Source organism: Lineus longissimus, chromosome 1 (genome assembly GCF_910592395.1).
Source record: "Lineus longissimus chromosome 1, tnLinLong1.2, whole genome shotgun sequence".
Taxonomy (NCBI): Eukaryota; Metazoa; Nemertea; class Pilidiophora; order Heteronemertea; family Lineidae; genus Lineus; species Lineus longissimus.
Window position 1 is genome coordinate 24,127,145 of NC_088308.1, and position 10,656 is coordinate 24,137,800.

Sequence of the window (10,656 nt, forward strand, 5' to 3'; positions counted from 1 at the left end):
TGTTCATGAAGGGTCCTGTTCTTGTTGGAGACGAAGAAACTTCAAATGTGAAAAAGAATCTGACAGCTGAATAATCCAGCTCTAGATTTGATGTTGATGGTTATGACGAAAACTTTCAGTCAATTGTCTAACCTCTTTCTACTTTCCAGGCATATTGACATACAGTTTTGATGAGTTTACAAACCTCCACATCAGCGATGTTGCCTTCTTCCCCTCCTCCTCAGGGCAGGGTTATGACTTCTTTGCCACATCGGTCGACCAGAACAATCTCATGTACATCAACCTGGACACTGGCCATGTCGAACTAATCGAAGGTAAGCAAATAATGATGATTATCAGGCTCACAAAAAAAGTATCAAAGGATGGAAGAAAGCTAAATTTCTCCCAATCTTTTTGGGAAGAATAATATGTTTTCTACCCTGATCTTACCCCTTTTTCCTGTTATAAAGGTTAATCGAGGTGAATTAAGGCCTTCGTCTGTTAATAGGGCAACGTATTGTATGTGTGTCTTTCATTCGGGTTTCTTGTCTTTTTGTTTATTCTACAATTTTAATTCAGGTGTTGGAGAATCCATCCGACCTGAAAATTGGAAATGGAACCATGAGAACCGGGCGATTATCAGCAGCGGAGTGTTTGGAAAATACCTTATGACACCATCAGGAACGTCAATGATAATAGTTGATGGACACAGACGTCACGTGCAATGCGAATTACCGGACGTCAGCCGTGGTAACGTCATATTATGGGTGGAGCCGATAAGTTTTTAAAATGAAGTAGAGACTGGATTTTGCAATTTATTTAAGAAAAGAGATTTCGGGTCATTTGTACCATTCATACAAGTCAGCAAGCAATGTTTGAGTAAAAGGCTATGGGATGGCACACCAACTTTAACACCAGATTCCATATTTGTGTGTGTCGATCATTGAACATTATTGCGATATGTCCATGCATCAACGTTTGTTTACATTAATTCTATTGATATGCGAGGATGTGCTAGTTATAAGATAGATCAATGTATGTATATCATGCACCTACATTATGTAATTATTGAGCTAATTAGTATGGCCGTTGAAAAGTTAATGGTTAGCCTAATGTGGTGACAGGTCATGAAATAATGGTATTCATGTTTGTTCTAGTCTGGTTTGAAAGTTTTGTGGAATTTTGCACAAAAAAACTGAAATAAAAAAAGGCAATTTAAAGCCCTGGAGCATTGCATTGACCGCTGAAATGAGTTTGTATTTTTCAATTGCCAGTACTGAAGGAGCTCACTCACACTGCCCGATTGTGCAGCATATTATTTGTGGCCACTAACACAAAGTCTATGATTCTCAAAACACCAAAATAAAGGGCCATATTGTAGCCTAACTATTGTTCTTGTCTATATGTAAATGAGTCATGAAGGCACAGGGATGCCCCAAGTGGTCGAAATCGCATCCTCTCCGATAACAGTGGGTTGTATTTATCTAAACTGTCACTAGTGTTTTCAGTGTTAACCCTATTCAAAGTATAGAAATCAGTTATTATGATTTACATTTTGGTGATTTCATTCACAATTATAATGGGGTAGCACAAGTGCTATTTGTAATAATCATGTGATTTCATAGCAGACAAAAAAGACCATTTCACCATTTATTGTAGGATTTACCTCAAACTCCAGCAATGAAGATGAATTCAGCCTCGTTGGCTGATTCTCACATTGGTGTAAGAGGAAAGGTCAGTTCAGTAAGTGAAGTGGAAAACAGTTTGGGCTTATGTCGGGCGGGGGGGGGGGGGATATAAATTTAACACATGAATTACAGTGTAACTTCGATTGGAATCTACATGTTGTATCTCTGTACAAATCTGTAGAATTTTACACTGTATTACTTGGTGTGTTGCTTATAACGGTTGAGCAGTCATATTTGCACCTTTGAGGTGGAAAATCAGCCTGGGAAAATACTCATGAAATGTAAAAGAAATTTGGATGTAAAATTGTTAGAGATTAGAGCGGTGTTATTTGATATCTCAGTGTCTAGGAATGATTAATGAACCTCTTTATACATAATTAAAGAATAACAAAATTCGAAAAATTGGTTTGGAAAAAAGTATCTTTCCAGCCCTAGTACCTCTTAATGTATGATGAAACAATTTGACTTGGAGTGAAATTAAAAAAAAAAAAATTGTGACAGGCCATTTACATCCCTAGACGCTGAGAAATCTATCATCACCAACTCAATTTTCTCATCTAGTCTGTCTCATATCTTTTTGGTTTTGTACATTCAAAAATTAATATTCAGGAAAATTACATTGCTTAGTGTTAGTTTTTATACTAGGCAGAGTATATGAGAAGATTGAGTCTCGGTGTGGCTTTTGTCATTATGTAAGATGTCAAATGGTATAAGTGTAAACGATGTAAAAGTATGGTTTGATTTATACTCAATCATACAAAGTATTTATAACTTAGTCCATATTGTTGTTAGCAGACTCTCTCAGTCCTCTCTGTAGTTTAAAATATAGTTAGAATTGTTAGAATTTCAAGACTGTGAGGGAGTCATTTCCTGATGAGAGAAATCTAAATTTGTGAAAAAATCATGCATTGTCAATGTATGAAATTGACTATCATGTAGCTGATAGAAAGGATAAGGTTTCTAGCCACTACATGATGTTTTTCATTCCTGATGGTTTTGAAGTCTATAGTGTTATCATTAAGAAATAACGTGTTTATAGCTTCAAAGGGATGAAGTTAAAAAATACCATGATGGACCAAGACAAAGAAACCAACTGCTGTCCAATTGACATATCATCTTGCACTGGTCCTAGTATGCCTTGTAGGCCATCTTTCTCGAACAAAAAAAAGTTAAAAAATGTAACTGTCGTATAACACATGTCAGCCATGCGCCAGGAGGTGGCACCCTCACGTCTGGATCACCTGCATATATGCAACATATTATCGTGGCCGAACCAGTTTTGTGAGCTGGTGATCAGTGCGTGTTGTATTCACATCGCTTGATTTTAAATCAATCCTTATAGCAGCAGGTTCATCAGTTAGGTAAGACCCACTTGCAGAGAATCTCAAAAGAGCGGCATATAAAAGAAAAGGCCCTTGACAACCTTTGTCTCATTGTGTTAATACGGCTTGTTCCTTTGTAATACGGACATACTTCTCCAACTAAAAGGGGTGACTACCTCAGGCATGGTAAATCTGTCTCAAGTTATATGGACGACACCACTGGGAGAAATCTGTCTCTGATTGTCTAGAAGGCTGTATTTTTTCCTCCTAAGGTGGATCCTCTTGTTGGTATCTTTAAGTAAACGTGTCTCATACTGGCCAGAAAATTGCCTTCAGTTCAGGATGTTGACACCTCTTCTAATATCTTCCTGTCTTGGCGGTCAGGAAGACTGACTTCTCCAAAGAGTTCTGGTATGATGGTTTTTGACAATCTTAACACTTGTAGCTTAACAGCGAATAAATCTTTTGAGAATTCTCTGCAAATGGTTAATTCCATTCAAACGATACCGGGGGTAGCAATGCTTTACTTTGTAAATATACTTTCTATGTGCTATAGCTTTGTTGAGTCCCAATCACCTGACACTAATGTAGTGAGTGCCTATATATTTATCTTAAACGAACGAAGATGACAGTTCAAGTTAGAAAATTTATAAACTAGTCTTACTGTTTCTATGTGCCAAGTTTGAAGGGACAAGAATGTTATTTCGAACAAGGGGCTACAGATAATGTAAATAACTGCAACCAGGGGACAGTAGCTGGTACTATGTTTGCTAACCATGGAGATCCGGAAGACAAAACACCTTGAGACTACAGGTACTACAGGTAGGCAAGTCTTCTGGCCAAACATGTGTATATTATCTTTCACCCATACTTTTTGGGATGACATATTTGCCCCTTTAGGAAGTTGTAAACATATATGCTAAATGCTTGAACTATTTATTTAAAATATTCTGAGCCACATCAGCATTTTGTACACCAAGTATCTTTTATTAAGTGTTTGTTATCAGTTGTGTTTTATATGTGAGATATATTGTTTTCAGCTTTTTTCTCGTTGGTCATCCTGATTGAACAATGTGCGTTATTTGAATATGATCAGATAAAAGTCTTGTGCACATGAAAGAAGATGACAGTTTTCCTTAAAGTTTGGTGATATCCTTGTCTGTCCAGCCACATCAGAACTATGTCAAGTATGAATAGATAAACACCAGCGTAGAAGAGTGTGTCTAGTTTGCGTAGTGGTGCCACTGTCTTCGTTCCAAGTCATGGATGGACAGTGGACAATCTTATGAAATTGCTATGGCTGCAGGGAGTGAACATGTGCATCGAAATAGCATGGTGTAACATAACGAAATGTGTAACTCTGTACTGGTCAAGATTTGATGGCTGTGTGATCATTTAATAAAGCTGAGCTTGTGGTATTTAGTTTGTCTTATTTTTTTGTTTTGAAAGTTAACCAAATGACCATACGAGACAACCACAGCCGATCCATGGCCACTTGTTGCAAGGGCTTGCTTGAGAACTAGAAACATCACGCTTTCGCAGAATATACATATGTCACCAGTCCTGAAATGATTCATTGCACTATCACTGTCTGCAGACGAATGCCGCGGTTGCCTGGTCCATTAGTCGACGTCTGGTGAGCCAATGGAAGGGATTTAACATGTTTAAGGGCCGAATTAGGGATGAGGTGGTCGTAACCCGTGTTCTTATATGTACTTTGCAGCATATTAATGACCAACTACAAGCCCCTGCATGGCTGTGCTATATGAGGAGAGATTTCATACATCGAATGATGGATGTGGATGTCAGGCAAAGTGGTCCTCATAAAAGGCTTCACAGGACATTTCCTAGTGAGAAGGACATGTCGAATTGTTTCTATTGTCTCAGTGTGACATAAAAAGTTATTTATGAATGTGGTCCTCATGTCATGAGTCACGTGGTTGTGATGTCAATTTTGTTCAGAGAGGAACTTGACGTAATGGTGCTAGATATCTCCTATTGTGGGGGACAAGAGGAGAGTGCAAATGACATTCCAGAGCTTATTTATTGAGATTGGCACATATGGTATGAGAGAAGTTAGTGATGAGAAAATATGGATGTGGGCCTTCGTGTAATGTCATGAGTCAATTGGTGGTGATGTAAAATTTGAACTAGACGTAATAGTGCTATCTCGTACAGTGAAATGACCTTCCTGGGGATGAGCTCATTCATTGAGATCGGCACCTACGGTAAGGTATAAAAAATAGCAGGCAAGTATAATAAAGAGATTCGGCTGTGGCTTTTCTGGAACAGGTGGACAACACTTTGTTTCTGTCATCTCTTGCTATCAAATCATCTAATCGAGGAATGATCATAGGCCTATTACATTTGCAGGTGGGCTTTTCTAAAGGTACATGTCTTACTAAGAACTAAACGGGAACAGCACGGTCCAGCAACAAAATATTCCTAGTTATCAACATTTTGTGCTTTCTCATATTTCACCCGATATGTATAGCCAAAATTATAGGCCTGGAACTCCCACGGGCATTCCAATGGTCAACCGTTCAAAGTTACTTGCTCAAGAGACACAACCGCGCCCCGCCTATCACGGCGGGTTCTATTTTTAGAACAGCCAGCACCTGCGGACGCAGCAAATCTGATATATAGGTCATGGAAAGTTCCATCGCGAATGCTTTCAAACTTTCCTCTCGTTTTACCCATTTTCTCTCGGTTAAGTTGGCGGTAAGTCCAGAAAAGCCATGATTATGTCCCCCCTTGTGTACAGAATGTTGACTTTGACTTCGTTATCTTCTTTGTGTTGTTTTTGACTCGAGATTGCCAAGAAACTTTCGGAAACTTGGTGCCGCACTCCGTGAGTAGGTCACGATACACGCGAGTACATAGTCGAGACAGTTCACGGTGAAAATTGAGGCTCATCACAGTATTCCAAGGGTTAACCTTATGTAGGCCTACACACTATGATGTTTTAAATGTTCCTAGGAAACACGCATACAAGCATGGTGAAGAGAGTAAACAACTTGAGATGGATAACGGTCATAACCAAATGCACGGCTTCAATGGCGCCATCATGAATGCTGTCCCTTTAAATTTAGCTGGGTTTTAAATCTTGTTGATAAAATGGAATGGTCAAGATGCATGGATGCCGGCTGGGGAAATTTGATCATAATCTTGCGTTATGAAGAGAGGGCCTTTGTAAACCACTGAATTTCGAGCACAAGACTTTCAGATCTTTTAAAAATTGGATGTACTGATGTGGCTTTAGAAAGCCTGAATATTGTTTATTGTGTTCAGGGGCAACAATAAAACTTCACTGAGGTTTTTCCTTTTTAGTCTACCACAGCCTTTGATGATTCTGCGAAGAGCAGTTTTTGTTAAAAACCGGTACGGTTTTGCCCCCAAGAATAATAGGATTTTCGAGAATAGTATCAATTGCCAAGGTTATAAGATAGTTAAGTGTTTTTTTATTTCAGAGGATTCGGTTCAGCCTGGGCCCGGTTGTTAGAAAGCATGTTAGCATGTTAGCTTGTAACATCATGTTGACATGTTGTTTCATGTACATAAGAACATGTCAGCATGATGATATGAGCTAACATGCTTTCTAACGACCAGACCCTGATGGTGTGAAACATACCGGTGAGGAAGAATCTGGATCTGTATTTTAGCACAGGTAAGTGCTTATGCATTCTTTTTGCTGGGGTGTGAACCCTGGCCTGGTTAACTGTATTACACATGACTTTTCTGATCTAATGTTGATGCAGGTTGAATGGAAAGATATTTGATTTAATGTTTTATTTCAGTTCCAGCGACTCCATGATGTGCCAAGGATCACCCTTGAGAATCAATTATCTAGCTTTCCAAGATTCAAGCAGGCCTTCCAACTCGCCAAGCTAGCCTGTCCTGGGAAAAAAGAAATGTTTCTAATAAGGTTGGAAAAACTTTTTTGTCCAGAGTCTTCCAATGAAAGCATGTTCATCTGGCGTCTGCTATGTTCTTCAAGCATAATTGCATTTCATATAGAGAAAAATGCACCACTGGGTTTTCCTTTGGATAGTGAATTAATTGCCAAGTAGTGCAATTTTTGCTTGCATTTTATTTTCATGGATTTTGCGAATAGTTCTGATTCATGAAAACAAAAATTGGCACTTGAATTTCATTCTAATTTCAAGAAGGGACAGAAATTACGTAATGCATTAAGATGAGAATTGTGAAAACTTGTTTATGAATCGCAAAAATAAAGAAGTGTCAAATTTTGTGCTACAGTATGCATAAACTGATTTAGTTGTGCACGACAGATTATCTTATTGGTTACCTCAAAATGTAGAGCATATGATTTCATATTGTCCAAGTTGCATGATAGACACAGGGCATTTCATTAAATTTACCAGAGTGAGCATTTTGGTTGTTTGCCTCAACCAGACGGGGGTGAACTGTCACTGATTCTCCTGAGTCACCCTGATGAATCAGTTCCCCAACTGAGTGAGAATCTTGTCTTAAAAGCTTGTGTGTGAGGCAGGCCTTGGAACTTAGCGAAAAGCCTACTGTGGATGGTGCCTAAAAAAAGGTTGCATTAAAAATAATCCAGCCAGCGTTCATTGGTAAGTTTACTAGAATGTCCTGATGTCCAATCTGGTATGACATAAATATGACAACGTTATGCAAGTTTTGAGGTACATCAAAAAAAACCAACTGGGGACTGCTAGGGCTGCTAGTCATAATAACTGAAATGGCAAGAAGCTGCAATACTGTTCTCCATTGACAATGACAGGTCTTCCACAAGGTTTTCCATCCGGTTTTCCATCCGGTTTTCCAGACTTTTGAGTTGGCAGTACAAAGATGTACAAAGAAACGCCATGAAATAACCGCCGTGGAAAACACTGCAACATGCTTCTGGTCATTACATTGGTAATCAGTCATTACATGCTACCCTGTCCCAAGCAGAATTCTTCGCAATCGGCGCTATCTTTGCACCGACCACGGTTCACTCCTTACAAATTGGGAGCCATGTTGTTCTCGGTTTATTGAGACCCGGCCGGAGTAGGGGTTGAATGTAGCTCATTAACCACCTGGTTACTCTGTAACAATGAGTGGTGGTGCAAGAGGCAACCCCCTTTTTTGGTGGAGATCAACAATTTCTTAGGGCACATCTTCCGAAAGAGCAATGAGCTACTCCCAATTTTACCACCTGGTTACTCTGTAACAATGAGTGGTGGTGCAAGAGGCAGCCCCCTTTTTTGGCGGAGATCAACAATTTCTCAGGGCACATCTTCCCTAAGAGCAATGAGCTACTCCAATTTTATCCCTCCGATTCACAGAAAACGCATGTTTGGCACTTAAATTTCCTAGTTTTCCTTGATGCATGTCTCCCAGATCCCTCATTACCAAGGTAGCAGCTTTAGTCCACTCTGGGTGTTGGGTTGCACATACCCTTATCCAAATTTCTGAACCCCCAAATGTGAAGTGCACACACAAAATCAGTTCATGCATGCTTTGCAATTTGTTTGCTAATCACCTCATCAAAAGTAAGTCCCCCCTAAACAATTGATCATAACTTCTAAAGTATCAATGACAATGCAATGAAAATTGCAGGACATCATGCTACTATACTTTGACACAATGGGTAAAAGTTACAGCGCAATACCTATTGTTACGCATGAATGAGCCTCAATTGAATGAAAAGAGTGCCATTTCAAAAATAACAAAACCTTGTATCTCTTTCAAAATTTATTCTTGTCAAATTACAGATCAATTTCGGCTACTGTCAAACATTTTCAGAAGCTGGTGTATCCACCGTTGCTTCTTATGACTTGTAGGCACCTGTTGCGCATGCTGTGGATCAAGCACCGTATCCTTTGCTGTGGGATGTTAATCCACTTCTGTTGCAGGTATGCTGCCAAATCGGTCAAGTTCGATTGTTCTGTGATCCTCCGATAAACTCTCCTCTTGAGTTGGTCCCAAAGGTGCTCAATCGGATTCAGATCCGGGGAATTCGCTGGCCAAACCATCCTCTCAATGTTCCCCTGGTTTAAGAACTGGTCAACAACTCGGGCCCGGTGTGGCCGCGCATTATCATCCATGAACGTAAAGTTGTTCCCGACAGTTGCAGCGAATGGAACCACGTGAGGAACAATGATCTGTCGAAGGTACTCATTGGCATTCAGGTTTCCCTGGATTTGGACAAGATCTGTCCTCTGCCTCTCACTGATCCCAGCCCATACCATCATGCTACCTCCTCCGAATGCTGTGACTGGTTGAACAAAACACTCAGCATGTTGCTCTCCTCTGCGACGCCACACCCGTAACCTCCCATCAATGTGACGAAGGCAGGCTCTCACTTCATCGCTAAACATCACCAAGGCCCACCGCACTCTGGTCCATCTCTCATGCCGTCGAGCCCATGCAAGACGGGCTTGCTTGTGACGCAGAAGCAACATCGCTTTTTTTGTCGAGATGTCGGGCACGAAGGCCAGCAGTGTGGAGTCGCCTTCGGACGGTCTGGCAGCTGATCCCTTGTCGATTGGCGAGAAACATCTGGTCCCGGATCGCAGTAGCTGTCACCGATCGGTTCCTAAGGGCCGACATCCTGATATGGCGATCGATTCCTTGGGTTGTGATTTTTGGTCTGCCAGTCCTGGGTAGGTCTTTCACCGAAGTAGTCTAGTTGAATTTGTCTCGCAGTTTCCTTATGGCTTTCGGACATACTGCCATTCTCCGGGCAACTTACTTCACAGGTGTGTTGCCCTGAAGGAGACCAATGGCTATAGCCCTGTCTTGCTCTGACATTCGTGGCATCTTCAGTACATGTCAAACCAAAACTGAAAGCACGGCCAACACTGCCAGCCGATTTCAGTGTTTAAACCTTGTTGGGCCAATCTTGTTATTTTTGAAATGGCACTCTTTTCATTCAATTGAGGCTCATTCATGCGTAACGATAGGTATTGCGTTGTAAATTTCACCTGTTATGTCAAAGTATAGTATCATGATGTCCTGCAATTTTCATTGCATCGTCATTGATACTTTAGAAGTTATGATCAATTGTTTAGGGGGGGACTTACTTTTGTTGAGGTGTTTAGTTACAGTTTATTGCTGCCACTTGGCGTTGTTCTCTATATGTAATGCAAACCATTCTTGAAAAACCTTGTTATCAGATAAACGCAACATTATTTCGTTGGAAGAATCAAACCACACAGTTTTTCTATATTGACGAACTTCCTCCTTTCCCCAAGACTGGTCATCTCGGTAAGTTGGAAGGCCTGCCTGATTTTTGGCAAGCCAGGAAATCGATTCTCTTGGGTGAGGGTGAAGATACTGGTAAGGAACCTTTGGATCAAGATGGAGAAAGACGACCTCCTCACTCATCACTCATGACTTTGGACATAGTAAGTGTACTTTTTGTGCACATTTATTATCTAATCAATGATAGATATCTTATTCAAGAGCACTGTGAAATACCATCTCTGCATGAAGGGTCAGTATCTGAGTCACATACATATTCGAAGAATAGTGCATTAGTCCAAAAGAGACTGTATGCTATAGAGATAGTGTTAAAACCAATCCTGAAATAGTAACAAAAAGATCGATCCGTGGATGTTGAAGTCAGTAGTTTGCTTGACAATGTGTACAAGTACAAGGACAGTAATAAAGCATTGTTCTCATTATGAAATCTTTAT

The 10,656-nt window shown here is 40.2% G+C and overlaps 1 protein-coding gene across 3 annotated transcripts in view; it reads left to right on the plus strand.

Annotated features, from left to right (window-relative positions):
- Positions 1-4,411, plus strand: part of LOC135493351 (follistatin-related protein 5-like) — a 50,518-nt gene extending 46,107 nt beyond the window's left edge. For all 3 annotated transcript variants that reach the window (XM_064780649.1, XM_064780665.1, XM_064780658.1), the window contains 2 exons: positions 150-314; positions 559-4,411. In XM_064780649.1, the coding sequence (XP_064636719.1) occupies positions 150-314; positions 559-767 (374 nt within the window). In that variant the 3' untranslated portion in view covers positions 768-4,411. The remainder of the gene's footprint in view (positions 1-149; positions 315-558) is intronic.
- Positions 4,412-10,656: the final 6,245 nt, after the last annotated feature.